General features: G+C 74.1%; 7 protein-coding genes across 10 annotated transcripts; 3 read left to right on the top strand and 4 right to left on the bottom strand.

Moving 5' to 3' along the window:
- Nucleotides 1-158: 158 nt before the first annotated feature.
- On the bottom strand, nucleotides 159-2,625 carry LOC112983395 (uridylate-specific endoribonuclease C-like). Its single transcript, XM_026100498.2, has 6 exons — nucleotides 2,294-2,625; nucleotides 1,561-1,763; nucleotides 1,325-1,441; nucleotides 1,019-1,125; nucleotides 458-600; nucleotides 159-311 (listed from the first exon to the last, which is right to left on the bottom strand). The coding sequence occupies exons 1-6, from the start codon at nucleotides 2,599-2,601 to the stop codon at nucleotides 197-199; spliced, it is 993 nt and encodes a 330-aa protein (XP_025956283.2). The 5' UTR covers nucleotides 2,602-2,625; the 3' UTR covers nucleotides 159-196.
- Nucleotides 2,626-3,606: 981 nt separating this feature from the next.
- Nucleotides 3,607-7,690, top strand: TSPAN31 (tetraspanin 31). The gene is made up of 6 exons (XM_064498369.1): nucleotides 3,607-3,820; nucleotides 5,295-5,462; nucleotides 6,009-6,089; nucleotides 6,405-6,545; nucleotides 6,637-6,765; nucleotides 6,847-7,690. The coding sequence occupies exons 1-6, from the start codon at nucleotides 3,758-3,760 to the stop codon at nucleotides 6,919-6,921; spliced, it is 657 nt and encodes a 218-aa protein (XP_064354439.1). The 5' UTR covers nucleotides 3,607-3,757; the 3' UTR covers nucleotides 6,922-7,690.
- A 129-nt stretch (nucleotides 7,691-7,819) lies between these two features.
- CDK4 (cyclin dependent kinase 4) lies at nucleotides 7,820-11,286 on the bottom strand. 2 transcript variants are annotated; one of them, XM_064498367.1, is made up of 8 exons: nucleotides 11,213-11,286; nucleotides 10,297-10,549; nucleotides 10,073-10,208; nucleotides 9,824-9,991; nucleotides 9,070-9,179; nucleotides 8,789-8,839; nucleotides 8,538-8,673; nucleotides 7,820-8,373 (listed from the first exon to the last, which is right to left on the bottom strand). In XM_064498367.1, exons 2-8 carry the CDS (start codon nucleotides 10,512-10,514, stop codon nucleotides 8,281-8,283), a joined length of 912 nt encoding a protein of 303 aa, XP_064354437.1. In that variant the 5' UTR covers nucleotides 10,515-10,549; nucleotides 11,213-11,286; the 3' UTR covers nucleotides 7,820-8,280. The 2 variants fall into 2 exon arrangements, with proteins under 2 accessions (XP_064354437.1, XP_064354438.1); XM_064498368.1 differs by lacking the exon at nucleotides 8,789-8,839.
- A 2,104-nt stretch (nucleotides 11,287-13,390) lies between these two features.
- LOC135323792 (25-hydroxyvitamin D-1 alpha hydroxylase, mitochondrial) lies at nucleotides 13,391-18,322 on the bottom strand. Of its 2 annotated transcripts, XM_064498458.1 has the most exons (9): nucleotides 17,567-18,321; nucleotides 16,855-17,045; nucleotides 15,431-15,627; nucleotides 14,716-14,916; nucleotides 14,471-14,634; nucleotides 14,210-14,373; nucleotides 14,029-14,110; nucleotides 13,734-13,931; nucleotides 13,391-13,643 (listed from the first exon to the last, which is right to left on the bottom strand). In XM_064498458.1, exons 1-9 carry the CDS (start codon nucleotides 18,206-18,208, stop codon nucleotides 13,530-13,532), a joined length of 1,953 nt encoding a protein of 650 aa, XP_064354528.1. In that variant the 5' UTR covers nucleotides 18,209-18,321; the 3' UTR covers nucleotides 13,391-13,529. The 2 variants fall into 2 exon arrangements, with proteins under 2 accessions (XP_064354528.1, XP_064354529.1); XM_064498459.1 differs by lacking the exon at nucleotides 13,734-13,931 and having other exon boundaries at nucleotides 17,567-18,322.
- A 392-nt stretch (nucleotides 18,323-18,714) lies between these two features.
- Nucleotides 18,715-21,648, bottom strand: METTL1 (methyltransferase 1, tRNA methylguanosine). The gene is made up of 6 exons (XM_064498460.1): nucleotides 21,469-21,648; nucleotides 20,631-20,770; nucleotides 19,891-20,075; nucleotides 19,483-19,596; nucleotides 19,110-19,211; nucleotides 18,715-18,996 (listed from the first exon to the last, which is right to left on the bottom strand). Exons 1-6 carry the CDS (start codon nucleotides 21,558-21,560, stop codon nucleotides 18,865-18,867), a joined length of 765 nt encoding a protein of 254 aa, XP_064354530.1. The 5' UTR covers nucleotides 21,561-21,648; the 3' UTR covers nucleotides 18,715-18,864.
- Nucleotides 21,649-23,019: 1,371 nt separating this feature from the next.
- On the top strand, nucleotides 23,020-24,770 carry EEF1AKMT3 (EEF1A lysine methyltransferase 3). Its single transcript, XM_064498446.1, has 3 exons — nucleotides 23,020-23,344; nucleotides 23,840-23,951; nucleotides 24,182-24,770. Exons 1-3 carry the CDS (start codon nucleotides 23,108-23,110, stop codon nucleotides 24,715-24,717), a joined length of 885 nt encoding a protein of 294 aa, XP_064354516.1. The 5' UTR covers nucleotides 23,020-23,107; the 3' UTR covers nucleotides 24,718-24,770.
- Nucleotides 24,771-25,425: 655 nt separating this feature from the next.
- Nucleotides 25,426-27,733, top strand: TSFM (Ts translation elongation factor, mitochondrial). Of its 2 annotated transcripts, XM_064498444.1 has the most exons (6): nucleotides 25,431-25,605; nucleotides 25,853-26,005; nucleotides 26,222-26,350; nucleotides 26,542-26,664; nucleotides 26,820-26,904; nucleotides 27,069-27,733. In XM_064498444.1, the coding sequence occupies exons 1-6, from the start codon at nucleotides 25,573-25,575 to the stop codon at nucleotides 27,485-27,487; spliced, it is 942 nt and encodes a 313-aa protein (XP_064354514.1). In that variant the 5' UTR covers nucleotides 25,431-25,572; the 3' UTR covers nucleotides 27,488-27,733. The 2 variants fall into 2 exon arrangements, with proteins under 2 accessions (XP_064354515.1, XP_064354514.1); XM_064498445.1 differs by lacking the exon at nucleotides 25,853-26,005 and having other exon boundaries at nucleotides 25,426-25,605.
- The last annotated feature ends 99 nt before the right edge of the window (nucleotides 27,734-27,832 follow it).

The raw sequence follows: 27,832 nt of genomic DNA, 5'->3' as shown, positions 1-27,832 counted from the left end.
GGTGCCGCTCCGAGCAGAGCCGTGGCCCCGGCGGGGTCGGGAAGGGCCCGGGAGGAAACACAGCCGCCCCCTCGTCCCCCCCGCGGCTCCCCACCGCCACGACGTGGCCCGGTGCCCACCGGAACGGCACCCACGGGACCCCCCGGCAGAGGCAGGGCGAGGGGTGAGCGGAGGTTTATTGCCCGGCGCGGGCGGCTCAGGGGCTCACGGGGTACGAGGAGGCCACGAAGCGCTGGTTGTCCCCGTAGAAGGAGCTGGTCCAGGAGTAGGTCTGGATCTGGGCGGCTTCGCCCCCCAGGCTCACCTCGCACCTGCGGGGACGGAGACGGCGCTGTGACCCGCGGGGACGGCAGACCCCGCCGGCGCTCGGGGACGGCCCCCACTGTCCCGGGCCGTGGGTCCCCACCACCCCGCGCCGTGGGTCCCTGCCACCCCGCGCCGTGGGTCCCCCGCTCACTTCTGGTCGGGCCGGGCCTTGTAGCACAGGGTGTAGAGGGCCAGGTCGAACTCGGGGCTGGAGCCCACGAAGAGGGAGCCGATGCTCTTGAGGTAGCCGTTCCAGCGGTACTGCAGGGCCAGGACGTCGGGGAAGGCGGTCCACTGCGGGCACAGGGACGCGTCGGGACGGCCGCGGGGGACAGGGATGCTGGGGAGCGGCACGGGGGCACAAGGACTGGGGAGACGGTCACGGGGGGGGGGGACAGGAACCGTGGGGATGGTCATGGGGCAACAGGGACCCTGAGGTTGGTCACAGGGGGACGGGGACCTGGGGATGGAGGTAGAGGAAGAGGGACCCAGGTCGGGGGAACAGGGTCTCTGGGGACATTCGCCAGGAGGAGGTTAGGGACCTCGGGGATGGCCACAGGGGGACACAGACCCTGGGAACAGGCCCAGGGACTCGGGGGATGCCCGTGGCTGGGATACAGGCGCTGGGGACAAGTCGGGGAGCTGCCAGGACCCGTGTCCCTCGGGTGACGGGAACCGTCCCCTCCTGGGGGCCCCCCGTCCCCGCACTCACGGGCCCGTCGTAGCTGTAGCTCAGGTAGTTGAGTTCTCCGGCCTTCTCCAGCTCGTAGAGCTGCACCCAGCTGTGGCAGCCTGACACCTTCCCGTTCTTGATCTCCCCTGGGCAGAGAGCAGTGTGACAGCAACGTGGCCTCGTGTCCCCAGGCGCTGTCCCCCCCTCCGCCCTGTATCCCCAGGTCCCCATCTCCCCCCGTTCTCGTCCCCATGGGCTCTGTCCCCTCATCCCCCCGTCCTTCCCTTCCCCATGCGTCCCGCGTCCCCCCAGCTCCGTCCTCCCCGTGCCCCCTGGCCGCGGTACCGTGGAAGACGTGCTCGAAGCCGGAGGAGTCGAGGGCCGCCCCGCTGGAGCGCGAGTACAGCCCGAACCACATCTCCTTCAGGTCAGCCTGGAAAGCCTTCGCCGAGGAGTACAGGCCTGGGGGGGGGCACACGGCGTGGGGCCGGGCCGGGGGGCACGGCCTCCCCCAGCCCACGCAGCGCCAGCCCCTTCCTGCTCCCCTGGTATCCCCAGCCCCTGTCCCCACCATCCCCTACCCTTGTCGAGGAAGAAGCTCGTGAGCGTGGCCATGACGGACGTCTGGAAGACGGCCTCCAGGAAGGCCTCCACCTCCTGCTCCTCCTTGGACAGCAGCGTCTCGCTGTAGCCCGTCTTCTCCTCGTAGTTGTCCAGGAGGGCCAGGAGCCGGGCGAAGGTGGGCTTGGCAAAGAGCGTGGCCTCCGCCACGTACTTGAAGAGCCTGGGCCACGGGGACGGCGAGGGAGGCGCGGGGACAGGGGCAGAGGCACAGGAGCAGGTTACGTGGGTGGGTGAATACGGGGTGGATGGACAGATACAGGATGGATACGGGACGGGTACGGGATGGCTGGAAGGACAGCAGACAGATGGACAAGGATGGGAGGACAGACAGGTGGACAACAAGATGGATATGGGTGGACAGAGAGATGCGCAGACAGCTGAGTTGAGGAAGGATGGATCAGTGTAGGAGGGATGGATCGATGTAGCAGGGATAGATCAATGTAGGAGGGATGGATGGATATAGGATGGAGGGATGGATATAGGGTGGATGAAGAGAAAAATATATACAGGTAGACGGACAGATGAACAAACGGATGGATAGAAGGACAGGCATGGATGTTTGCAGGATAGATGGAAAGCTGCAAGGCTACTTAGATGGACAGATGGGTGGATAGATGGCTGGCCGAAAGGACAGACAGCCGGACGGGTGGAGGGACAGACAGGCGCCCAGGCTCTCCCCCCGCTCGGCACCTATTCGAGGCGTAGTCCTTGCCGGCGCTGGCCTTGGAAGCCGCGATCTCGTACTGCAGGTCGAGGACGATCTGCCCGCTGGCAGCCCGGTTCCCGTCGGCGGCGTAGAGCTGCTCCGAGACCTCCTTGAGCTCGTCGTCGGAGATGGAGGCGACAGCGAGGACCTCGGCCCGCTCGCGCCCTGCGGAGGGGAGGCCGACGGGGGCTGAGGCGCCGGCCGCCCCCTCGCCAAGGGAGGCCCCGTGGGCCAGGCCGGGCAGGAGGCAGAGCAGTCCCAGCGCCGCCGCCGCCATCGCCGCCGCCATCATGGCTCCGTCCCCCCGCCGCCCGCTGCCGCCGTTTATATCCCGGCTCTATCGCAGCCGATCGTGCCCGAAGGCCGGCGGCGGAGCATGTGGCGGGGAGGCCGCGTGGCGGGGAGGCCCAGGGCCGCCGGCGCCCCGGGGGGGTGGGGGGTTTAATCACCCCGGCTTCGCCAAGGCGCCGTGCCAGGCCCCGCTTACCTGAGCCGGAGGATCACCTGGATTCGGCCACCGTCACCCCCCCCCATCCCCCCTGCGGCGCTGGGGCCTCGCTCGCTGTCCCCTCCTGACCCGGCCGCCCTCTTATCACCGGAGCCTGTTTAATATTTAAGGGACCAAATGTCGCCGGCCCAAGGCCTTCCCAGCGCCTGGGGGAGGGACGGGGACACCCGCGCTGGCCCCTGGCCCTGCATCTGGCTCTGGGGGTCAGGGAGGGATTATGGGGTCTGGGGGGCTATAGGGAGGCCTGGAGAGATTATGGGGGCACCTAGGCATATTTGGGGGGCAAAGGGGGTCCCGCAGAGGCTGGGGGGGGGGGCTAGGGAGATTATGGGGAGCCATGGAATCATCTAAGGACATGTAGGAAGGCTATAGGGGGACCTTGGGAGATTATGGGGGGCCATGGGGGCACCTAAGGGTATATGGGGGGCTATAGGGGACCATAGGGCAGCCCAGGGGGGGCAATAGGGACCTGGGGGAACCCAAGGGGCTGTGGGGAAGGGGACCACGGGGGTGCTAGGGGCTACAGCAGACTTTGGGGAACCTAGGGGGGCTATAGGGGCACTGCTCGGTACTCGGTGGGCTATAAAGGAGCCTTGGGGCACTTGTGGGGCTGAGGGGGAGGCCACAGGCCTGCCCCGAGGGGGCTGCTCCATCCAGGGCGCCCCCCTTCCATCCCCGTGGGCAACCACCATCCGGGCATTTGCCCTGGCGGCGGCGTCAGGGCGCCCCGCGCGCATGCGCAGCCCCGCGACAGGTGTACTTCCGCCCGTCCTCTGGGTCGGCGCAGGCGCGAGGGCGGGGCCCGCGCAGGCGCGCGGCGGCGGGTGTGTCGCGCAGGCGCAGTGCGGCGCTGCGCGCTGGGCTGGGATTTAAAGGGCCAGGAGCGGCGGGGCCTGCGCTGCCCCCCCCCCGCCCCGGGGACCCTCCCCCGCTCCCCAAAATGGTGTGCGGCGGCTTCGCCTGCTCCCGCAACGCCCTCTGCGCCCTCAACGTGGTCTACGTGGTGAGCGGGGCGCGGCGGGGCGGGGGACCCCGCGGGGGGGGAGGGGAAGGCGCAGGGAGGGGTCCCTGGGATGGGGAGGGTCGCGGGGAGGGGGAGAACCCCCCCGGAGGTCTGGGGTCTCTGGGGAGGGAGGGGGGCTCCTCGGGGAGGGGGGCTGGGGTCCCTAGGGGAAGGGAGGGGATCCCCCTCATGGGGGGGGCTGGGTACCTTTTGGGGGGCTGGGACATGGGGGGGCCTCGTTGGGGAAGGGGCGCCCCCCCTTCGCTGGAGTCTGGAGCCCCTATGGGGCCCCCCCTGCTGTAGCCCCCCCCGAGGGGCTCTGGGGTCCCTTGGGGGCCCCCCCATTCCTCGGGGGGTGTGACTCCTTCCCCATGGGCTGGGGGCCCCCATGAGCAGACGTGGCCCCCCCCGGGGAAAAATAGGGAGCCCCCCTCCCAGGAAAGGACTGGGAGACCCCACAAGGACCCCCCCACACACACAGGGTGCCCTGAGCCCCTCCAGGCCCTAGGCCAGAGCTGGGGGGGCCCTAGGCAGGGTTGGGGGGGGACAAGTTAGTTCCCCAGACCCACAGAGGGGCTGTGGGTCATGTCCCCCCCCCAGGCCGTGTCTATGTCCCTGCCCCAGGCCTCGTCCCCAAACTGACCCCAACTGAACCAGCCCCAGGGCCGGCAGGACCAGCCTCCCCCTTCCCCCCCCGGGGAGATCCGGGGGGGCTCGGAGAGGCCAGGCCGCTCCCGCCCCCCCCCCGATGGCCCCTCTAATCTGCCGGGCCAGGGCCGGGGCCCGCGGTGGCAGCGCCAGGGCGGGACGTTTCCAGGAAGGGGCCCCCGGGCGCCTCCCGATAACGGAGGAGACGCGGACGGCAGCCCCGGCCCCCCCCAGCCCCACGGCCCCCCCCAGCCTCGAGGACAGCGTCCCGTCCAGCTGCTGCCCAGGGGGCATGTTCAGCTCTTCCCACCCCCCAAATCCCCCGGCTCCAGGGGGGACCTGTCCCGAGGAGCCAGACCCTGTGGGGCCGTGCCCGAAGGGGCCCCGGGGGGGTGCAGGAGCGCTCGCCCCCCCCCCTCCGCAGGGTTTCCCCGCACCCTCCTGACTCACCTCCTTCCCATGGCCTTGGCCCCAGCAGCAGCTCCGGCTGCGGGTGGCGTTGCTGGGGGGTGGCCACAGGCTCCCGTGGTGCTGGCCCCCCCCCCCCCCGGTGCCGGCCCCCCCCCCGCCCCAGCCCCTCGGGAAGAGAAGCACCCAGCCCAGAGGGACTGCCCCCCCCTCCCCCCGAGCAGAGCGGCCCCAGGCCGACCCCTCCCCACGCAGGCACCAAGCCCTGGAGCTCAGAGCAGCCCCCGGAGCGGGGTTTTACCCCTGGGGAAACTGAGGCACGGGGGAGATGGGGGGGCCCCGTCTCCCCTCCCCGGCCCAGCCGCGGGGGCTGCTGCCAGTGGGGGGGGGCCGTGGCCGACGCTGCCCCTCGCCGCAGCTCGTGGGGCTGCTGCTCATCGGCGTGGCTGCCTGGGGCAAGGGCTTCGGCATCGTCTCCAGCATCCACATCATCGGCGGCGTCATCGCCGTCGGCTTCTTCCTGCTGCTCATCGCCATCGTGGGCCTCATCGGAGCCATCCACCACCACCAGGTCATGCTGTTCTTCGTATCCTTCGCCCGAGGGGACGGGGGGGCGCGAGGACAAGGTGGGGGGGACAAGGGACGCAGCCTGGCGCGCTCGAGATACGGATCCAACCCCGATATCCCGGCAGCTCCGCTCTATAAACAACCCGGGGCGAAGCTCTGCTCTCCCCGCTCGCAGCCCGAGGGAGGGAGCTGCCAATTCAGAGCCCCCGCCCGGAGCCAACCCCAAAATGCCGCCCGGGGCTGCCCTGAGGGGCCCTGGGGCTCCGAGCGTCTCCGCACCGGGAAATGCACGGGCTGGGAAATACCCTCGCCCCGCGCCCGGCTCCGGCTGAGCACGGCCTTGGCCAGGGCTGTTTCGCTTCCCCCGTGGGAAGGGAAGCAGAAGGGAAACCGCAGCCCTGCTCGTGCCCCCGCGCCGGGCCGGCACCCCTGGGAGAGCTTCCCCTGCCGGCACCCATGGGAGAGCCGGCGGGGGCCGCAGCCCCCCCAGCCGCCCCACGGAGGGGCTCCGGGGCGCGAGGAGGGGCAGTGCCGAGCCCGTTGCCTTGACTCCCGCCCTCCCCAGTACATGATCATCCTGGGCCTCGTCTTCGTCTTCCAGTTCGGCGTGTCCTGCTCGTGCCTGGCTATTAACAGGAGCCGGCAGGTGAGTCCTTCCCGCGGGGCCGGAGGGGGACAGGGCCACCCCCCGCCTTTCCCTGTGCCTGGCCTGCCCTGGGGGGACACTGGAGGCCCCCAGCCCCCCCCCGGTCACTCGCAGGCCAGCGTGGCATCGCCCCAGGTGGGCACAAGGCCACGTGCTGTCCCCCTGCCAGCAGGGACACCCCTTCCCCGCCTTGGGGGCCACCCCCTGTGCTCGCACCGCTGTCCCTGTCCCCGTGCCCTCGGTGCAGGGGGGCTTTGACCCCCCGGCACTGGGGTTTGACGGCGGCGGGCCCCCCCGCACCCCCTCCCCGCGCAGGAGGGGCTCTTCAGCTCCACCTGGCCCATCCTGAGCAACAAGACCAAGACGGAGCTGGAGAAGAACCTGGACTGCTGCGGGCTGCTCAACAGCACCGCCGACTTCCAGACCTTCCAGGCGGAGTTTGGCGTCTGCCCCGCGGTGAGTGGGGGCCCCGGCGCCCTGCCGCCCCCGGGCACCCCCCCCCCCCGCACCCCCCCGCTCACCCCAGCATCTCCCCCCCCCCCCACAGAAGTGCAAGACCCTCCTGGGCAAAGACCCCCGAGCCAAGTGTCTGACCTGCGGCGAGAAGATGCTGCAGCACTCGGACGAAGCCCTGAAGATCCTGGGCGGCGTCGGCCTCTTCTTCAGCTTCACAGAGGTGAGGAGGGACCCGGGGGGTGGGGAACCGGGGGGGCCATGCCAGCACCCCTGACTGCCCCCCGGGCCGCCTCTCTTGCAGATCCTGGGCGTGTGGCTCGCCATGCGGTACCGGAACCAGAAGGACCCCAGAGCCAACCCCAGTGCCTTCTTATAGGGGTGGTGGCCTGCCCCGTCCCCCGCCGGGGCACGCGCCGCCCCTCCGCCCCCGTAGCCGCTAGGAAGCCCCCCCGGGGCCCGTCTCCGCTGAAGGCGCCCCCCCTCCGGGCGCGCGGGGCCGCTGCCACGTTCCCGAGCCGCTGATCGGCCGCGCCGCCGCCGCATGAAGCCTTCGGCACGTGGCAGCCGGGCCCGAGGGGCTCCCAAGAGGGTGGCGGTGCCCTCTGGCTTCGGCAGCGCCCCGGCGAGCTGCGGCCCCCCCGGTGCTCGCGGCGGGGGCCGGCCCCGGCTGGAGCTGGGCTCGTGGCCCCCCCAGTGCCCATGGCGGGGGCCGGCCCCCGGAGCAGGCGCCGAGGCCGCGGACACCCCTCTTCTCTGCGGGCACCGGACGGGCCCAGCTGCTCCGGGCCAAGGCTCCCCACTTCCCCCCCCACCCTGCCCCAGTAAGCTTTGCCCCCCAGACTGGTGCATGCTGGTTATTTATATGCTGGGAAACAGGACAAGCAGCACCCAAAAGCCCTCAGCACCTTCCTGCCCCTTCACCCCCTCACCTGGCCCAGGGCTGGCGCTGCCCCAGGGTGTCCCCCCGCCCCAGCCTGGCACAGGGAGGGCAGGCAGGTGCCCCCATGCTGGGCTGACCCCCCCCTCCATGCCACTGCACACGGAGGGGGTGGCAGCACCGTGTGTCTCCCCCACCCCGGTCTGCCCGCTGCCCCTGTAGGGATGTCACCGCGTCCGAGACAGTTCAAATAAACGCCATTCAGTGACGCCGGCTCCGGCTTTCCTTGGGGTGCCCAGCGTGGCCTTGTGCGGGGTGGGGGCAGGTGGCTTCTCCGTCACCCCCGGGCCCCCTCCCCGCGTCCCCGTGGCGCACGAGAGCCGGCAGCCGAGCCAGGTGACAGTGCGGGCAGGGGGCCAGGCCACCCTGGGCGCTGCCCGCGCCCCTTTATTGGGAACGGCAGTGTCCGGAGCCGGGAGAAAACCCGGCACGCGTCTCCACGCCCCCCCCGCCGTCCGCGCCAAATCCTCATAAATAGCACCCGGCGGCCCCGGCACGGGGGGGGAGCGCGGCCAGGCCACCTCGCGCCAGGGCTGTCCGTCCCCCCGCTCCGCCGTGCGAGCGGAGCACCAGTGCCGGGAGGCCTCGTCCTCCCTCGCACGTGGCTCGCACGGGGCCGGGGGGGCCGGGCACCCGCCCGAAGCGACGCTCCGGTCCCCCCCGCGCGAGCGCGGCAGCAGCGCCCGCGTGAGCCCTCCGTGCTAGACCCCCCCTAGAAAAGGGGTCGCTGCCTGAGTCCGTCAGCGCTGGGGGGGCCGGGGGGCCGGGTCCAGTCCTGCGCGGCCCCCGCGGGCGCCGCTAGCCCTCGCCCGCACCCCGGTCCTGGAGGTAAAGGTGCCGCAGTGCGTCGTAGGCCGAGATCCGCTTGTAGGGGTTGAAGGTCAGCATCTCCTGGGGGGGGGGGGGGGGGGGAGACACGGAGTTGGGGGGGCCACGCCAGGGCCACGCATGTCCCCCACGCACCTGAAGGTGGCATGGGGTCTCCCCAGCCCTGGGCACACTGGGGGCTGTCCCCAGCCCAGGGCCCCCCCCACGTCCCCCCCCCCCAGTCTCACCAGGAGCAGCTGGGTCCCCAGCGGCTCCATCTCGGGGACGAAGCCCTCGACGGGCTGGGGGGGCCGGGCCGTGAACGCGCAGCGGGGCAGGGCCACGTCCAGGGGCCAGTCGTCCTCCACGGGGAGCCCGATCATGCTGGGGGGAGCAATGAGGGGGGGAGAAATGGTGTCAGGGCCAGACACCCCCAGGCGCCAGCGCCCCAGCCCCCCAGGACCCCCCACCTGCCCCAGTTGCTCCCCCAGTCACTTACTCAAAAATCTTGCCCAGCTGGTCGGCCTCTGAGTTCCCGCAGAAAAGGGGCCTGGGGGGGACACGGGGATGTCACCAGCGTGGGGACTCACTGCTACCGTCACCCGCCGGCATCGCCCAGCCACGCCGGGGGACGCGGGGGCTCGGTTTGGGGCAGGGGTCTCCCCCAGGCCACGTTCCCGGCCGGCAGCACGCCGTGACGGAGCTGTGGGGCGTGCCGGGGACCGCAGGCACCCGTGTCCCCCCCCCAGAGCCACCCCCCGGCGTCCCCCCAGCGCTCACTTCCGCCTGAACATCTCGGCGAAGATGCAGCCCACGCTCCACATGTCCACGGGCGTCGCGTAGGTCGACTGGAGCAGCACCTCGGGCGCCCGGTACCACAGTGTCACCACCTGCCCGCGGCACGGGGACCGGCTCAGCGCCGCGGCCACCGCCCGTGGGTCCCCTCCTGCCCGGGGGCCACCGCCGCGGAGAGCTGCAGCCACCCAGACCCGAAGTGCCCTGGATTCGTGGCCACCTAGATCTGTCCCCCCGCCATGGGACCCACAGCTTCCTCGGTTCATGGCCACCCGGTCCCCTGGCCACCAGGATCTGTGGCCACCCTAGGGACACCGGGGACTGGTGGCTCCCCAGACTCGCAGCCACGTGGATCTGCGAGTGTCCACGAACACGGCCACCCTGCCCCACGGTGGCTTCCCAGATTTGCTGTCACCCAGCCCCTGGGTCACCCTGACCTGCAGCTCCCCAGGCTTGTGGCCACCCGGGACCCACAGCTCCCCGGATCCACGGCCAACCCAAGCCGTGGCCACCTGGATCCGTGGCCACCTGAGCCCCACAGCTGCCTGGATCCATGGCCAACCCAAGCCATGGCCACCTGGGACCCACAGCTCCATGGCCACCCAGCTTCACAGCCACACGGCCCTGGGGCCACCCAAGCCCCATCGCGCTGGATTTGTGGCTGCGCAGGTTCACGGCTACGTGGCCCTGCAGCCTCCCGGGACCCCCGGCCCCCCGGGGCCACGGCCCGGCCACGCACCACAGGGGTCAGGGCCATCTGGCAGCTGTAGATGCGGGCCAGGCCGAAGTCGGCCAGCTTGACCTGCCCGTTGCTGGTCACCAGGATGTTCTCGGGCTTGAGGTCCCGGTGGACGATGCAGTTCGAGTGCAGGAAGTCGAGGCCGCGCAGGAACTGCCGCATGAGGTCCTGCAGGGCGAAGAGCGCCCGGCGTGAGCGACCCCCCGGCCGCCGCGGTCCCACGGTCACCGTCCCGGCCCCCCGACCCACCTTGATGGTGTCGAGCGGCAGCCCGGGCGCAGGCGCCTTGTCCAGGTAGGTCTTCAGGTCCTGGTCCACGTGCTCGAAGACCAGCGTCACCTTGGTCTCGCACTCCGTCCGTGCCGTGGCGCAGACGTCCATCAGCCTGGCCGGGGAGGGGGGACGCGGCGTCAGCGGGGTCCCCGGTCCCCGCCGGAGGCCGTGGCGTGGGAGGCGGCACCCGCGGGACTCACCGGACGATGTTGGGGTGGTCGAAGTGCTCGAGGCGCTTGAGCAGGGCCACCTCGCGCACGGTGCTCAGGGGCAGCCCGTTCTCCGTCGTCTGCACCCGCACGTTCTTCAGCGCCACGAACTTGCCGCTCTGCAGGTCCCGCGCCTTGTAGACGGTGCCGTAGGCGCCCACGCCGATCTCCGCCACCGGCTCGTACTGCGCCCGCACCTCCTTCGCCATGCTGGTGCCACCGCCGTCGCCAGGCCCCCGGCACCCTGCAGCACCCGGCTCAGACGTGGCCACAGCACCCTGCACCCGGCACCGTAGGGCCCCCTCCAAAGCCCAAAGCCCAGCACCCTAAGGCACCAGCACCCCAGGCACCAGCACCCTGCGGCTCCCAGCACCCGAGGGACCCACAGCACCCCATGGATGTGCCCCAGCCCACCCCAGCCTCTGCAGCTCCCCCCCCCCCCCCGCTGTTAGGACTGTCCCCCCCCCGGCGACAACACGCCCCTCCCCGGGACGCGCGTGCAGCGGGGACCCGGGGGAGGCTCTGCCCCTGGTGCAAGGGCTGGTGCACGGGGAAAGGCGCGTGCAAAGGGGGCCGGGGGGGGGAGGGGAGGGGCCGCCCGCGTGCAAGGCGCTCGTGCAAGGCGGGGGCCGCCCGCGTGCAGCGGGGCCGGGGCAAGGCGCGGCGGCCGCGCGTGCACGGGGGATCCCACGCGCGCACCGGGGTGGGGGGGAGCCACGCGTGCACGGGGCTGTGCCGCATGCAAAGCGCTGGTGCAAGGCGGGGGGGGCCCCGCGCGTGCTCGGGGCTCGTGCAAGGGGGCCCCGCCGCGTGCACAGGGCGCGCTCGTGCAAGGCGCTCGTGCAAAGCGCCCGTGCAAGGGGCCCGTGCAAGGCGGCGCGGCGCGCACCGGGGCCCCGGGACTCACCCGAGCAGCAGCGCGCGGCCCGCGGGTCTCGGCGGCGGGGCCCGGGCCGGGGGCGGAGCTGGAGGACCGGAACCAGCGAGACGGGCCGGCCGGAAAGGCTGGGAGGGGGAGGTGAGGGAGCCGGACGCCTGGGCCCCTTGGCTTTATTGCGGGGGGGGGGAAAGGGGCGGGATGCTGGGTGCCGGTTCGCGCGGGCAGCGCCGGACGCCTGGGTTCCCTGCTCCCTCCCCGGATGCCCGGGGTGGGGGGCACCTCCTCGGACGCCTGGGCTCCCCGCCCCGGGCGGGGGGGCCGGGGGGGGGGGCGATGGGGGGGGCGCCCCCGGCCGGACTCGAACCCGCGGCCCCGCGCTCTGCCCGCTCCCCCCCCCCCCCCCCCCCCGGCCCGGAGCCGCGGCGCGACGGCGCCCCCCAGCGGTCAGCGCCCTTCCCGCCCCGCGGCTCCGGCGTCCGGAGCCCCCGCGCGCGGAGCCCCGCCGGGGGGGGGGGCTGGGGGGGGGGGGGGCTCCGGTAAGGTCCCACCGGCAGCAATCGGCTGTCGCCAAATCCGCGCCTGTCCCCACCGCGGGGGCCCCCCCGGCACCGCGACCCCCCCCCACCTCGGGAGGGGACCCCCGAGACCTCCCCGGTGCCCCTGGGACCGAGACCCGCGGGACTGAGCCCCCCCCCCCCCGGGACACCCAGCTTGGGTACCGGCCCCCCCCAACCGGAGCGGGAGCTCCCCGGACCCCCGCAGGGCCGGGGCCCCCCCCCGGGCCCCCCCGAGCCCCCCAGCCGCCGGCGGGGCCCCCCGGGCGGTCAGCGGGGCCCGGCCTCTGTCCGTGGTGCTGAAACGGCCCCGGCGCCCGGAGCGGCCTGCGGGGCCCACGGGGGACCGCGACCACGGCGGGGGGGGGGCATCGGACCACGGAGGGGGGGAACCGGACCCTCGTGGCGGGGATTGAGCCCACGGGTGGACCAAGACCATGGGGGGGGCACCGGGAACACAGAGGGCACCGGGACCATGTGGGGCACCAGGCCCGTGGGTGGGCCAGGGCCCCGGTGGGGGGGGGGGGGGGGGGGGCTGCTCCCCGGGAGGGATCCGAGCCCCCCCCCCCGGCCCCCACGGGGCTCCCCCCAGGCCGGGGCGGGTCCCCGCCTCATGCTGGGGTCAGTGTCCGGTGCTGGGCTCGGCGGGGCTGAGCCCCACATCTGGCACAGCTGCGGGTGCAGAGGCGGCACCGGGTGGTGCCGTGCCCCGTGCACACGCGCGTGAGACCCCCCCCCCGTCCCACGCGCCAGCACACGCGTGAACCCCCCCACGCCCACCGCCCCGGAGCCGCGTGGTTTCGGGGGGGCCCGGGCGCTGCCCGGCCCAGGTGCCACCTCCCGGCGCCGGGGCACCATCCTGCCGGTCCCCAGCCCGGTGCCGCGGGAGGTGCTGGGGCAGCCCGGGGCGGGGGGGGGAGGCCGGGGGGGGGGGGCAGCAGCCGGCGCGGTGCCAGGCCTCGCCGCCACGCACGGCCGCGTTGGCGTCAACGGCGCCGGGGCCCCGCGGGGTCCAGAGTCCCCCGAGCATTGACGTCAGCGCCGCGGCCCCCCGGGGCCGGGGAGGGGGGGGGCGTTAACCGGGGGGGGCAACGGCGGCGGGGGGCGAGGGAGGCCCCTGCCCTCTCCTTGCCCAGGGCCTGGCCGACCGCAGGATGCCCCGTTCACCCCCCCCCCCACGGTGCCCCACGGGCTGGGGGGGCCGCGCTTCGCCCGCCGCCGTCTGGGCCGCCCCGGGGGGGGGGGAACGGACGAGTCACGCCTGGGTGCCCCCGCGCGCGGCGGGCATGTCGGGGCAGGGCGGCACACCTCGCTCCGGGAACGCCGGGCCGCCCCGGCACGGAGCCCCCCCCTTCCCCCCCCCAGGAGCCCTGCAAGGGGGGGGTGCAACGGGGGGGGCAACAGGGTGCAAAGGCAGCGCCGCCCCCCCCAAGGTGGGCACGTCGGGGCGGGGGGGCCCCGCCGCTGCCGTGAGTCACGCAGGCCGACGGGAAGGGCTGAGGAATGGGGGTGAAGTCAGCGCCTGCCCCCCCCCGCCCCGCGGCGCGGCCCCCCCCGGGCGCAGGGAGCGCCGTCGCCGGCGAGTCGGGGCAGCCCGGGCGGCCCGGTGCCAGCGGGAGCCCGGCCGAGCAGGGCACCGCCGCCGCTCCCCATCCGTACAAACCCGTTTATTATCCGCCGAGCAATAAATAAACCTTTAAATATCCCCGCTGCCGCCTGCGGGCTCCCCTTCGGGGCAATAAATAGGGCCGGGGGGGGGGGTTAAATAGGGGGGGCGGCCGCGGCCCCGCTCAGCGGCTCAGGAACCGCAGGTTGATGTCCGTCTCGGGCACCAGCAGCGTCCGCGTCATGGGCTTCACCGGGCGCCCGCCGGGCTCGGGCTGCACCTCGAAGCGCTGCAGGATCTGCAAGAGCCGGGGACGGGGACGGGGGGGTGAGCGGGGCTGCGGCGGGGGGGGGGACGCGCGCGGAGGGGACGGGGGTCCCGCCGTCACCTGCGCCAGCGCCAGGTGGATCTCGAGCTCGGCGAGGCGGCGGCCGACGCAGCTGCGCTTGCCGACGCCGAAGGGCACGGAGGCGAAGGGGTGGCGGGCGGGCTGGCGCTGCAGCCAGCGCTCGGGGCGGAAGGCGTCGGGCGCCGGGAAGAGCCGCCCGTCGCGGGACGTGGCGTAGTGGCACAGCGTGATGAGGGTCTGCGGCGGCGGGGGGGGGGGACAAGGATGAGCGGGGCTGAGCCGCGGCGGGGCGGGGGGCACCCGCCGGCCCCCCCCTTCCCTCCGTGCCGCTCACCTTGCGGGGGATCACGTAGTCGCCCACGCGGATGTCGCGGTCGGAGATGACGCGGGCGTTCGCGGGGATGACGGGGTACAACCTGCGGCGGGGGGCGGGGGGGGACGATGGAGACGGTGATGCCGGGGGGGGGGGGGCGCCGGGACCCCCCCGCTTCGAGCCCCGCCGGCGCCGCGCTCACCTGAGCGTCTCCTTCACCACGGCCTTGAGCAGCGGCATGCGGGCGAGCCGGGCGGCCGGGGCACCGCCGTCGCCCAGCGCCGCCGCGACCTCCCGGTGCAGCTCCGCCTGCACCCCGGGGTGCCGCGCCAGCTCGTAGAGGCTCCACGACAGGGTGCTGGAGATCTGCGGGCGGCAGAGCGCGGCGCTGAGCCGGGGCCGCCCCGCGGGACGGCGGCGGTGGTGGTGGCAGGGGGGGGACACGCGGCAGCGGCCGCCTCACCGTGTCCACGCCGGCCAGCAGCAGCTCGGTGACGTTGCCGTAGATGACCTTCATGGGCACCTTCTCCCGGGCCAGGTGGTAGGTGAGGTAGTTGCCCTGGACGGCGTCGCCCCGCGAGAGCCGCTCGGCCGCCTCCGCCACGCGCCGGTCCACGTGGCCCTTGGCTGGGGGAGGACGAGGCCGCCGTGAGCGGCCGCGGCGGGCGCCGAGCCCCCGGCCCCCCCCGGCCCCCCCCCCGGCCCTACCGAAGGCGAACAGGTAGTCCCAGGCCTCGCAGAAGGTCCGCCAGGGCCCGGGGAAGAGGCGGTGCAGCGCGCGCGGCATGGCCATGGTGAGCAGCGTCATCACGAACATGGTGTTGATGGAGCGGATGAAGGTCTCCGTGTCCCGCGGCACCTCCTGCTCCAGGCAGCCCAGGCGCGAGCCGAAGAGGACGGAGGAGATGCCTGCGGAGGGGGGGGAGCCGTGGGACGGGGGCCGCGGGGACGCGGGAGGACCTGGGGGGACACGGGGGGCCCTGGGGGGACATGGGGGGCCCTGGGTGGGACACAGGACCACCTGGGGACAGGGGAACCCTTGGAGGGACATGGGAGCCTTGGAGGAACATGGGTGGCCCTGAGGAGGACATAGGAGAACCTGGGGGGACATGTCAGCTCTTGGGGATATGGGGGGACCTGGGGGGACATGGGGGGCCCTGGGGGGACATGGGGGATGCTGGGGGGGACACGGGGGATCCTGGGGACAAGGGAGCCCTTGGAGGGACATGGGAGCCTTGGGGGAACATGGGTGGCCCTGAGGGGGACATAGGAGAACCTGGGGGGACATGTCAGCTCTTGGGGACACGGGAGCCCCTGGGGCGACATAGGACCACCTGGGGGGACACGGGGGGGCCCTGGGGGGACACGGCCCCGCGCAGAGCTGGCCGGGGACAGCGGTGACGCCCCCCCAGCCCCGACCCACCTTCCAGGCCGAACTTGTAGAACTCGGCGGCGACGTCGGGGATGAGGTGCTGGGGGTGGCGGTCGCGCTGGCGCTGCAGGCGCTGCAGCAGGTCGGCCACGACGGCGTCCAGGGCTCCCGCGTAGGCCTCGGCTGCCCGCGGCCGCAGCAGGTGCCGGCCCAGGAGGCTGCGCATGCGCTGCCACTCCTCGCCCTCCCTGCCGGGGGACGCGGCACGCGTGTGACATGCGGCACGCGCGCGTGCAAAGATCCTGCCGACGCGCTGGCACGCGCAAACCCGTGCACGTGCAAAGCTGCGCGTGTGCAAGATGCCTGAACACGTTTGCACGCACCAACCCGTGCATGTGCAAAGCTGCACTCGTGCAAGACGCCTGCAAACGTGTTTGCACACCCAAACCTGTGCACGCGCAAAGCTGCACGTGTGCGAGACGCCTGCAAACGTGCTTGCACACCCAAACCTGTGCACGCGCAAAGCTGCACGTGTGCAAGACGCCTGCAGATGCATTTGCACGCACAAACCCGTGCACGCACATGCAAAGCCGCACGTGCACCCGCACGTGCAAGGCGAGCACACGTGTGTTGCGGTGCCCGCTCTGCATGCACCCATGTGCGCCCACGTACGGCGGCGCGGGTGCGGGTGCGGGCCCGGCGTGGCAGCCGGCGGCTCGGCGCGGCGCGGGCCGGCGTTACTCACATCCTGCGCTGCCGGCGGCGCGGCCCGGCCGGGGGCCTGAATCACGCCTGAGTCACGGCGGGCTCGCGCCGACCCTCCCTGCGCCCGTCCCGCCGCCTCCTGCCCCACGGGACGCCCTTCCCGGAACGGCACGGGGGGCCGGGCCCCACTGCCCCGCCGCCCCCCAGCCCCGCATGCCGCCCCCCAGCTCTGTGCGCTGACCCCCAACCCTGCGCACGGCCCCCCAACCCCGTGCATAGCCCCTTTGCCCCATGCACAGCCCCCCAGCCCCACGCACAGCCCCCTACCCTCGAGTACAGAAGCCCCCGACCTATGCACAGCCCCCCAACCCCGTGCACAGACCCCCCCACAACCCCATGCACAGCTCCCAACCCATGCACAGCCCCACAACCCCGTGCACAGCCCCCCAACCCCGTGCACAGACCCCCCCACAACCCCGTGCACAGCCCCACAACCCCGTGCACCGACCCCCAGCCCCGTGCACCGACCCCCAGTCTTGTGCACCGACCCCCAGCCCCATACACTGACCCCCATCCTTGGGCACCGACCCCCAGCCCCTGCACGTCCCCCAGCCCCGTGCAGTGACCCCCCCGGCCCCATGCAGTGACCCCCAGCCCCAGCCTGTCCCCCAGCCCCTGCACGTCCCCCAGCCCCGTGCAGTGACCCCCCCGGCCCCATGCAGTGACCCCCAGCCCCAGCCCCCCCGGCGGGGCGGCGCGGCCGCACTCACGCGGTGAGCAGCCCGCACGCGTGGCCCCGGCAGGCCCGGTAGTCCTTCCAGGAGGAGAGGTGGGAGCGCACGGGCCGGGGCCCCTCCTGCCGCAGCACCTGCTCCACCAGCGCCGCCTCGGCCACGTGCACCGTGAGCAGCGGCCCGAAGCTGGCCTTCCACACCGGCCCGTAGCGCGCCCGGCCCTCCACCTGCGTGGCACGCGTCACCGCCGGCCGCCGGCACGGGGACGGCCCCGGTGGGGGGCTGCAGCCCCCAGACTGCCCCCCGGCAAGGGAGGCTGCAGCCCCCAGACTGCCCTCCGGTGAGGGGGGCTGGCCCTGCCACCCCCGGGATGGGGGCACCGGGGGCTCCTTGTCCCCCTCCAACCCCAGAACGGTGACACCGGGGGCTCCCTGTCCCCCTCTAACCCCAGGACAGTGGCACCAGGGTCCCCTTGTCTCCCTCCAACCCCAGGACAGTGGCAATGGGGGCTCTCTGTCCCCCTCCAAGCCCCAGGGTCTCCTTGTCCCTCCCCAACCCCAGAGTGGTGACACCAGGGTCTCCCTGTCCCCTCCAAGCCCCAGGATGGTGACACCAGGGTTTCCCTGTCCCTCTCCAACCCCAGGCTGGTGGCACCAGGGTCTCCCTGTCCGTTCCAAGCCCCAAGACAGTGGCGGCAGCCCCCCCGTGACCCCGGGAGGCAGCGGCGGGCGGCCCCCCCGGCCGGTACCTGCAGCTCGTGGAGACGCCGGAGGCCCCCGCGGCAGAGCAGCTGGTAGGCGAAGGCGGCGGCGCTGGGCCCCGGCATCTCGGCCAGGCCGCGGGGGCGGCGGGCGGCGGCGGCGGGGGCGGCGCGGGGGGGGCCCGGCTCGGGCAGGCAGCGCCCCAGCAGGGCCGCCCGGGCGGGCAGGCGCAGGCTCTGCGGCATGGCGGGCGCCGGGGACGCGGCGGGCGCCGGGGACGAGCCTCGACTGAGCCCCGCCGCCTCGGCCGCCGCCTTTATAGGCGCCCACGTGGAGCCGGGCCCGCCCCCTCTGCCAGGCCACGCCCCTTCTGCGCAAAGCTCCGCCCCTTCTGCGCAAAGCCCCACCCCCGGGGGGGCTGCATGGGGGGGCTGCATGGGGATCCAGTCGCAAACTGGGGTCCAGCAGCGCCATTGAACTGGGAGGCCGGGCAGGACCCACCGGCGGGGGATCCACATTCCCCCAGGCTGCACCCACGGGTGCCAGTGCCCTGCGGCAGCTCGGGGGGGTCCCCGCAACTTGGGGGGGGACACACGCCCGCTGGCCCCCGCTCGCAGCCCCGGGGCGGGCAGAGGCAGGCGAGGAGGGGCCCACACGGCCCTGGGGAGGGCGAGGGCCCCCGGCAGCATCGCCCGCCTCTGGATTCTCGGGAATTACCAGCTTGCAACACAGGAAACGCTGCCGCTCGCGGTGGAAAACACCCGCCGCCCCCCCCCCCCCCCCCCCCCCCCCCGTGGGCCGGGGAGCCCAGCCGACCGGCCCCGGCCCCCCGCCTGCCGGCCCCCGGGGGCTGCAGGGCTGGGGAGGGCGCGGGACCCCCGCGGCGGAGCCCGCCGGGGCTTTCCGGGGGCGCGCGGCAGCGCCGGCGCCGCGGGGGGGTTGCTCACCTTTCCCAGGAGGCTGAGATCACGCCTGAACCGCTGCCAGGCGCCAGGGAAACTGAGGCAGCCGGTGCACGCAGAGCAGCCCCGGGCCAGGGCAGGGCGGCGGCACGGCCCCCCGCAAGCGCCCGCCGGGGCCCAGAGCCTCCTGCCCCGGATGGACCGGCAAAAACAGGCAAAAAAGGGGAGGGGGATCGGTCCCAGCCCCGCAGGGACCCTGCGGCCGGCGACGGAGCGGGTCGGAGGAGCCAGGATCAAACCGCGGCCTCTCCCGGGCCACAAAGTCACTGCTTTATTCGGAAATTCGGCAGCAGGCGACCGCCCCGGCCAGGCGCAGCCCCGGCTGGGCACCAACGAGGAGGCACCGGCCGCCCAGCGCCGAGGCCGGGCCCGCTCGCCGCGCCTCACGCCTCCTCCCGCAGCGCCGGGTCCTCGACGCGCCGGAAGACGGCCGGGAAGGTGCTGCCGCCGCTGCGCTGCACCTTCTTGCCCTCCTCCGTGCAGGTGGCCAGGCGGGCCACGACGGGGTCGTCGCTCTGGGGACGGAGGCAGGGCGTGGGGCGCCACGTGGGGGGCCAAGGGTGGCCCCCGTGCGCCCCGGTGTCCGGCAGGGAGGGAGGGAAGAGCCCCCCCCGGCCCCGGCTCTCACCAGTTCGGCCAGCGGCACCTCCTCAAAGAGCGGGTGGCTGCTGAAGTGCTTCACGATCCACTCGTGCACCTCCTCCACGTCCGTGATGGTGTAAACGAGGCCCTGCGGGGAGCCCGGCGGCGTTTCGGCAGGGCCCGGCGGTGTTTCGGCAGCAGACGCTCGCCCCGGTGCCGCCGGCAGGCCCCGGCGCCGCCCGGCCTCGCCACGGCCCACGGGCACGCGGCCACGCGCCAGCGCCGTGACTCAAGCCGGGGCGAGACCGAACCGTCTCCAGCCTCCCGCCGCCGCGGCCCAGCGTCGTCCCGGGGACGCGGCCGGGGTCTCCCCGGGCCAAACCGCGCCGGGAGCCCCCCGAGCCGGCGGCCCCGCTCACCCCGAGGCGCAGCACGTAGCCGTACTCCGCCAGCAGCGTGGGGCTGATGATTCGCCATTTGTGCTTGGTCCTCTTGAAGTGGGGGTCGGGGAAGAGGAAGAACATCTTGCTGAGCTGCGGGGAGATGGCGAGGCGCCCCGGGCGGGCGCCGAGGGGCTTTCAGCCGCGCCGGCGCAAGCCCCTGCTCGCCGCCTCCGCCCGCAATCGGCACGGCCCCGGCGGCGCGGGGAAAGCCCAGAGCGGCGCCCAGGGACGGCTCCCGCAAACCCTTCCCGAGCCCGTGATTCAGAGCTGTGCCGGGAGCCACGTTCGCACGGCCGCGCCGTTAACCCCCGGCGCGCCGCTCCCCGAAACGGCGCCTCGGCCGGGACCCGCCGGGGGGGCGCGGCGCCGGCGGCCCCCACCCACCTGGCCCTTGCGGAAGAAGTTGGGCAGGTGCTTCATGGCGTTGGCGCGGACGCAGGCGACGTGGTCGTAGCGGCCGGGCTGGGCCGCCCGCAGCGCCCGCAGCCGGTCCCGCACGTAGTCCGCCACCTTCACGCGGAGCTCCAGCCCCAGCATGAGCGTGCGGGGGAAGAGCGGCGCCAGCTCCACTGCGGCCGGCGGCGCGGTGAGCGGGCGCCTGGGTCCCCCCCGCAGCCGTGTCCCCCCCCGCGGCTGTGTCCCCACCGTGGCTGTGTCCCACCCGTGACCCTGTCCCTGCTGCAGCTGTGTCCCCCCCCGGCCCCCGTGACCGTGTACCCGCTGTGTCCATGTCCCCCCCATGACCGTGTCCCCCCTGTGACCATGTCCCCGCCATGGCCATGTCCCCCCGGCCCCCCATGACTGTGTCCCCCCTGTGACTGTGTCCTCGCTGTGGCCATGTCCCCCCCATGACCATGTGCCTGCTGTGGCTGTGTCCCCCCCCGTGACCGCGTCCCTGCCGTGGACCCCCAGCCCCCATGACCGTGGCCCCCCCATGACCATGTCCCACCCATGGCCATGCCCCTGCTGCAGCTCTGTCCCCCCCAAGACCGTGGCCCCATGGTGGCCCCCCCATGACCGTGTTCCCCCCGTGACCGTGTCCCCCCCATGACCGTGTCCCCGCCACAGCCGTGTCCCCCCGCCCCCCGTTACCGTGCCCCCGCCGCGGCCGCAGCCCCGCTCACCCAGCAGCCCGCCGTAGCCGCAGCCCACGTCGGCGAACTCCACGCAGGCCGGTGCCGCCGCCGCCGCCGCTCCCTGGGCCGCCGGGGCGAAGAAGGCCGGGTACAGCTGGGCCCAGTCCATGTCCTCGGGCCTGGCGGGGCTGCGGGGCCGTGCGGAGGCCTGAGCCGCCGGCGGGCAGGCAGGCAAGCCGCCCTGGCCCCGTTCCCAGCCCCGGTCCTGGCCCCATTCCCGTTCCCATTCCCGCTCCTGTTCCCAGCCCCGTAGCGGCTGCCGGGGCACCGGACCGAGAGCCACCACCGCCCGCAGCCCCCCGGAGCAGCAGGGTCCCGCTGGCAGCAGGGACGGGGCACCCACTGTCACCGGGTCCCGCTGCCTGCTGTCACCGCGGTTGCGGGAAGGAGGCTCCCACCATGCAGCAGTACCGGAGGGGTCTCGGTTTTACCGGGAACTGGTGGGGGGGCCCCAGGCCCTCAGTGCTGAGAGGGGTGTGCAGGGCCCCGCGTTACCAGCACCGGCACGGGGGCAGGGGGTGCCGGTGCCGTTGCTGGCGGGGGGGCCGTGCTGCGGCGCAACCGGGACCGGCAGAAGAGGGCGGTCCCGGTGCGACCGGGGCCGGTGTAACCGGGGTTTACAGAAGAGGGGGAGCCCGGTGCGACGGGGGCTGGGGGGGGGAGGTCCCAGGGCCCTGTGTAACGGGGTCGGGGGGGGGAGGTCGGTCCCGGGGCCCCGTGTAACCGGGGCTGGCGGGGGGGGGCGGGGGCCGGTGTGCCCGGAACCGGCGGCGGCGGGGGGTCCCGGTGGTGCCGCCCGGGAGGGCGGCGGCGGCGCCGCACTCACTAGCGCAGCGTGTGGTCGGCCAGCGGGTTGGAGTGCGCCCGCTGCCGGTAGAAGCGCTTCTGCGGCGGCGCCGCCGCCACCGCCGCCTCCATGGCGGCACCGGCAGCGCGGCGCGGCGGCCCAAGCGGGCGCCCGGAAGAGACGTCACCGCGCAGCACTTCCGGTCGCGCGCGCGCCGGCGCCACCGTCTTAAAGGGGCCGCGGCCGCCGCCCAGCGTGTCCCGCCCCGAGGGGGCGGAGCCTCCGCAAGCCCCGCCCAGTAACTGCCAGTGGTCCCCAGCGACCACCCCATCGCCCCCACGTGCTGCCCGGCGCCCCCAGGGGCCATCCCAGTCCCTCCAGTGACCCCCAGGGACCATCCTAGTCCCCCCAGGGTCCGTCTCATTGCCCCCAGTCCCCCCCAGTGGCTCCCTGGGAACCATCCCAGTCCCCCCAGTGACCCCCCCAGAGGCCATCCCAGTCCCTCCAGGGTCTGTCCCATTGCCCCCAATCCCCCCCGGGGACCTCCGGGGACCATCCCGGTCCCCCCAGTGACCCCCAGGGTCTGTCCCATTGCCCCCAGTCCCCCCCAAAGACCCCCAGGGACCATCCCAGTCCCCCCAGAGACCATCCCATTGCCCCCAGTCCCCCCCAGTGACCCCCAGGTCCCCAGCAACCCCCTGTGACCATCCCGTTGCCCCCAGTCCCCCCCGGGGGCCCGGCGTGGAGAGGCCTCAAGGCTCCGGGCGCCTCGCACCAGCCTCCCCGTTAGTGGCGAGCACCAGCCCCTAACAAGCCCCGCGGCGGGGCGGCGGGGGGGGCCGTTCCGGGCAGCGGGGCCGCCGGGGAATTCGGGCTGCGGCGAAGCCGGGGGCGATTTCTGAGAAGGCGCCGGGGGGGGGGGGTGGAGGGGGGGTTGAGCAACGCCGGGGCCGGGACGCCCACGGCCGAGCCGCCCCACGTCCGTCCGTCCGTCCATCCATCCCGCCGGGCCCCGCGGCTGCACCCCCCCCCCGGTCTCTCCCGCGGCCCCGGGGAGGGGGGGGCAGGGGGCGCCCGGGGCAGCCGGGCCCCCCACGCGCGGTCCCACATTAACCCGGTGACGCGCGGGTGACGCAGGCGCCCCGCGGGGGGCCCCGCCGGGTTAACCAGTGACGGCGCCGGCGCCCGGCCGCCCGCTCCCCCCGCAGCCCCGGCCCCGGCCCCGGCCTCGTGCCGGTTACTCTTTATCCCGGCGCCGGGACGGGGCCGGGTGGCCGCGGCAGGGCCGCAACGGCCGGGTGACGCCGGGCAGGACGGGGCCCCGAGGCGGGGTGGCACCGAGACGGGGACAGGGGACACCGGGACGGGGATAGGGCCTGGGACAGGGCAACCCCAGAACAAGGTGACACCGGGACAGGCCTGGGGGGGGGGGTGACACCGGGAGAGGGGCTGGGTCCAGGACGGGTGACACTGGGACAGGTTGGGGACAGGTCAGGGACAGAGTGACCCGGGCACTGCGGGGAGTCCACGACCGCGGGGGTCCCCGGGGGCGGGACAGGCCCTGGCCCCGCCTCGTCGCTAGAGCGACGTCCGCTCTGGCCAATAAGCGCCGCCCGAGAGCGCTCGCCGCCACCAATCGGGAAGCGGAGGCGTGGCGAGGCCCCGCCCCTCCGCCAAGATGGCCGCGCCCAGGGGGGCGCCCGGCGGCCACGTGGGGGCCCGGGCCGGGGCCGGGGCCGGGGCGGAGGAGCTGGAGGCCGGGGCCGGGGCGCTGGAGGCCGTGTTCCCCCGCGACCCCGCGCTCTTCGCCGACGCCTTCCCCGAGGAGAGCCGCTACCGCCTCTGCGGCCGCGACCTCCGCATCGCCCAGCACCACGGGGCGCGGCTCGGCGTGGCGGCCCCCGTCTGGGAGGCGGTGCGGGGGCACCGGGGCGTGGGAGGGACCCGTAGGAACACCGTGGGGACACTGGGGAGTTGGGGGGACCCATAGGAACACCGGCACACCGGGGGATTGCGGAGATCCCTGGGGACACCGGGGAATGAGGGAGATCCCGAGGGGCACCGGGCAGTGGGGAGGGGCTCATAGGAACACCGGGGAATGGGGGAGACCCCGGGGGACACCAGGGAATGAGGGAGACCGATAGGAACACCGAGGGGACCGGGGGATGGGGGGGACCCATAGGCACACCGGGGGATGGGGGGAAGCCCCGGGGACACCGGGGGATGGGGGGAACCCATAGGAGGACCGGGGGGACCGGAGGACAGAGGGGCTCTGTGCCCGGCTGGGAGCTTCTAGGCTAAACGGGGGCTCCAGTGGCTGGGATGGGGAGGGTCCCGGGGCAGGGGGGGTCCCGGGGGCCGTGCCGGCGGTGCCCCCTGCCAACGGCGCTCCCTGCCCGCCGCCCCCCAGGCCCTGGCCCTGTGCGGGTACTTCGAGGAGCAGCGCCTCGACTTCCGGGGCAAGAGCGTTATCGAGCTGGGCGCCGGCACCGGCATCGTGGGCATCGTCGCTGCGCTGCTGGGTGGGCACCTGGGCCCCCGCGGGGCCGCGCCGGGCACCACCTCCCGCCAGCCAGCCTGCCCCACGCCCCAGGGCCCCACGCGACCACGGCTGGCTCCAGTGAGAGCCCAGGAAGGAGCCGTGAGCCCGGTCCAGGGGGTGGCAAGCAGCCCCTGTTTATTGGGGCTCAGCGACGGGGGCGGCTGGGGAGCGGGGGGGTTTGCCCCCCTCACTGAGCCCCTTCGCCCTCAGGAGGGGATGTGACCATCACGGACCTGCCCGTGGCCTTGGAGCAGATCCGGGAGAACGTGCAGAGGAACGTGCCAGCGACACTCGCGCCTCAGCCCCGGGTGCGCGCCCTCTCCTGGGGCCTCGACCACGGCGCCTTCCCCCGCGGCTACGACGTGGTGCTGGGCGCCGACATCGTCTACCTGCCGGAGACCTTCCCGCTGCTGCTGCGGACGCTGCGGCACCTCTGTGGGCCCCGCTCTGTCGCCCTCCTTGCCGCCAAGATGCGCCGGGAGCACGGTGCCGGCCTCTTCTTTGAGACGCTGCTGCCGCAGCACTTTCGCACCGAGCTGGTGCGCCGTGATGCCGAGCAGGACATCAACGTCTACCGGGTGACCTGCTGGCCCCGCGCTGAGCCTGGTCCCGAGTTGGGGCCTGGCCTGCCACAGCCAGCTGCTGGCCTGGGGACCGTGCCGACGGTGACTGAGGCACTGGCAGGGGACAGTGGGGTCTCGGCCAGGGCCGGGGGGGTTTATGGGGCGTCCCGGGAGCCGCCCTGACGTGCATTAAAGAGTCCTGGGACCCTGCAGGGCCTCGGCAGTGCCGTGCTGAACCGGCGGCGTGGGGTTGTGCCTTGGGGTGCTGGGGGGGCCCTGGGGGGCCGAGCCAGGTCCCTGCAGGGCTCGGGGGGGGGGGCTTGGGGGCATCTGCCAGGTACCCATGGGTCTGTGCAGGGCACAGCTGGGGTCTGGGGGGCTCCTGGGGAGCCAGCCAGGGACTGGGGGGCTCTATAGGGGCCATGGGGGCCCTACCGGGGCTGGGGGGCTCTATAGGGGCCCTGGGGAGATTGGGGGGCTCTGTAGAGGCCCTGTGGGACCGGCCAGGGGCTGGGAGGGGGCCCCATGGGGTCTGGAGGAGTTCTATAGGAGCCCTGTGGGATGTGTCAGGGGCTGGGGAGGCCCCGTGGAAGATGGAGGGGGCTCTATAGGTGTCCTGGGGGTCCTACCGGGGCTGGGGGGCTCCAGAGGGGCCCTGGGGGACCTCGGCAGGGGCCAGAGGGGCCCCATGGAGGCTGGGGGGCTCTACAGGGGACCTGCCTGGGCCTGGGGGACTCGCCGGGAGGGGGGTGGGGGCCGAACTCCTGGGCCCCGTCGGGCCTCCCGGCCCCGCCCCGAAGGGATCCGCCCCCTCTTCGGCCAATGAGGCGGCGCCGTCGCGAGTCGTGTGACGTCATAGTCCCGCCCATTCCTCCGGGCGGCACCCAATCGGCTTCCGCCAGAGAAGACCGCCACAGGCTGGAGTCCGCCTTGCGCATGCGCCCTGAGGCGGGGGGAAGGGAGCCCGGTTTGACCCCCGGCGGCGCCCGTAGAGCGGCGGCGTGACGTCCAACGTGCGCGCCGCGGGCGGGCGCCGGGATGCAGCGGGTGGCGCGGGGCGCGGTGGCCCGGGTGAGCGCCGGGGCCCTCCCCCTCCCCCCGCACCGGGACCCTCTGGGGACCCTCCCGGGGCCCCTCCCCCGTACCGCGGCCTCCCCTCCCGCACCGGCGGCCTCCGGGCGCCCCTGCCCTGACACCGGCACCGTCCCCGGCCCCCCCCCCCTCCGGGTCCCCTCCGCCCCTTAGCGGCGCCGTCCCGGACCCGCTCTGTCCCCAGATCCCTGCCCCGGCCGCGGCTCACGCGTCCCCCCCCCCGCAGGCGGGGCTCTGGCCCCCGGCCCGGCTCTTCCGAGCCGCCCCCCAGGCGCTGGCGGCCGACAAGGAGGCGCTGATGAGGCTGCGGCGGAAAACGGGGCTCTCGTTCGTGCACTGCCGGCAGGCGCTGCTGCGCTTCGAGGGCGACCTGGGCCAGGTGAGGGGCCGGGGGACCGGGGCTGGGACCCCCCGGGGCAGCCGAGGGGCTGCGGGGCAGCGGCGGAGGCTGGCGACAACGGGGGTCTCCTGCCGCTGGGCAGCTGCGCACGCCGGGGAGCTGCCTGCGCTCGCCCCCCCCCCCCCCCCCGCCCCCGGTGCCCCTGTGCTACTGCCCGGTGAAGACTGGCTCTTGCCTTTCTCGCCTTTCCCGCAGGCTGAGGCCTGGCTCAACGAGCAGGCGCAGAAGGAAGGCTGGAGCAAAGCCACCAAGCTGCAGGGCCGCAGGACCAAGGAGGGCCTCGTCGGGCTGCTGCAGGAGGGCAACGCGGCCGTCATGGTGGAGGTAGGCGCGGCCGGAGCCCCCGGTGCTGCGCTCCTTCCCTTGTGCCTCTGCCGGCGACTTCAGCCCTTGCAGACAACCACCACCAGGGTCCCGGGGGCTCCCTGGGGGCAGAGGAGCTGGCGGGAGGCCCTGCTCCACTAAGGAGGTGCTGGGGACATTCGGCCCCCCCGGAGTGACCTGGGCTCTCCTAGGTGAACTGCGAGACAGATTTCGTGGCCAGGAACGCCAAGTTTCAGCAGCTGGTGCAACAGGTCGCCCTGGGCACCATGTTCCACTGCCGGAGCAGCGCGGAGCGGCCGACGTCCTACACCAAGGTGAGAGCCGCGGCCGGCCCTGGCGCCCCCGGGCCCCGCGTGCGGCACCCCCTCACCTCTGCGCGGCCCGGGGGGCCCCCCAGGTCCAGGGCAACAGTGGTGCTGGGACACGGGTGGATCGGATGGCTGAACCGGGCCTTTCCCTCCTCCTCCAGCATTTCCTGAAGCCGGATGAGCTCTCCCAGCTCCGGACGGGGCCCGGCGGGGCCCTGCTCAGCGACCAGGTGGCTCTGGCCATAGGTGAGAGCTCCTGTCCCAGCTCCCGGCGGGAAGAACCAGTCTGGGGAGGGGGGAAGCCTCCAGCCTGGAGCCGCACGCTCTCCAGGAGAGAGCAAAGCCAGGAGCCGGGTAGGAAAGGGGTCTCGGCTGCCTGCCGTTAACCTGAACCCGCTCCGGCTCCGCAGGGAAGCTGGGCGAGAACATGACGCTGCGGCGTGCCGCCTGCCTGGCCGTGCCGGAGGACTGCTACATCGCCGCCTACGTGCACGGCTCCCTGCCGGCCAGCGCCGCGCCGGCGGCCACCGTGGCCATGGGCAAGTACGGCACGCTGGTGGCCTGCCGCCCGGCCGAGCCCTGCCCCGCGGCCGGCCTGCGCGACGTGGGGCGCAAGCTGGCGCAGCACGTGGTGGGCATGGCGCCGCGCTCCGTGGGCTCCCCCGAGGACGAGCCCGGCGGTGAGACGGAGACCAGAATGCTGGCGCAGAGCTTCCTGCTGGACCCCAGCGTGACGCTGGGCCAGTACCTGCAGCCCCGGCGCCTGGCCGTGCTGGACTTCGTGAGGTTCGAGTGCGGGGAGGAGATGGAGCAGCCGCAGGCAGAGTAGGCGAGGAGGAAGAAACAGCCTCTTGGGCCCAGCGCTGAGCTCTGCCCCGCGGTTTGAGCCGGGATCGGTCTCTCCGCGAGCCCTGCTGGAAACACAGCAGCCGGAGAAGGTAAAAGGGTTGGTTTGTGCGGAGGACCAGGCCCAGCCCGGCCTGGCAGAGCTACTCGAGGGGCAGCGCGAGCCCTGGGTGGGCCGTGGCCCCTCTCGTGTCTCGGCAGAATAAAGAGACGCCCAAGTTTGGAGGTATCTGGCTCCTGGGCACTTTTTGTGCAGGGAACAAGGGCCCCTGAGTGCCCAAGGGGCTCCCAGCTCCGCGGGGCAGGGACGGGGAGGGGGTGCTCGATG

Source organism: Dromaius novaehollandiae, chromosome 28, assembly GCF_036370855.1.
Source record: "Dromaius novaehollandiae isolate bDroNov1 chromosome 28, bDroNov1.hap1, whole genome shotgun sequence".
Classification (NCBI taxonomy): domain Eukaryota; kingdom Metazoa; phylum Chordata; class Aves; order Casuariiformes; family Dromaiidae; genus Dromaius; species Dromaius novaehollandiae.
Note: the sequence above shows the minus strand (reverse complement) of the source record. Positions and strands in the feature narration are given on the sequence as shown.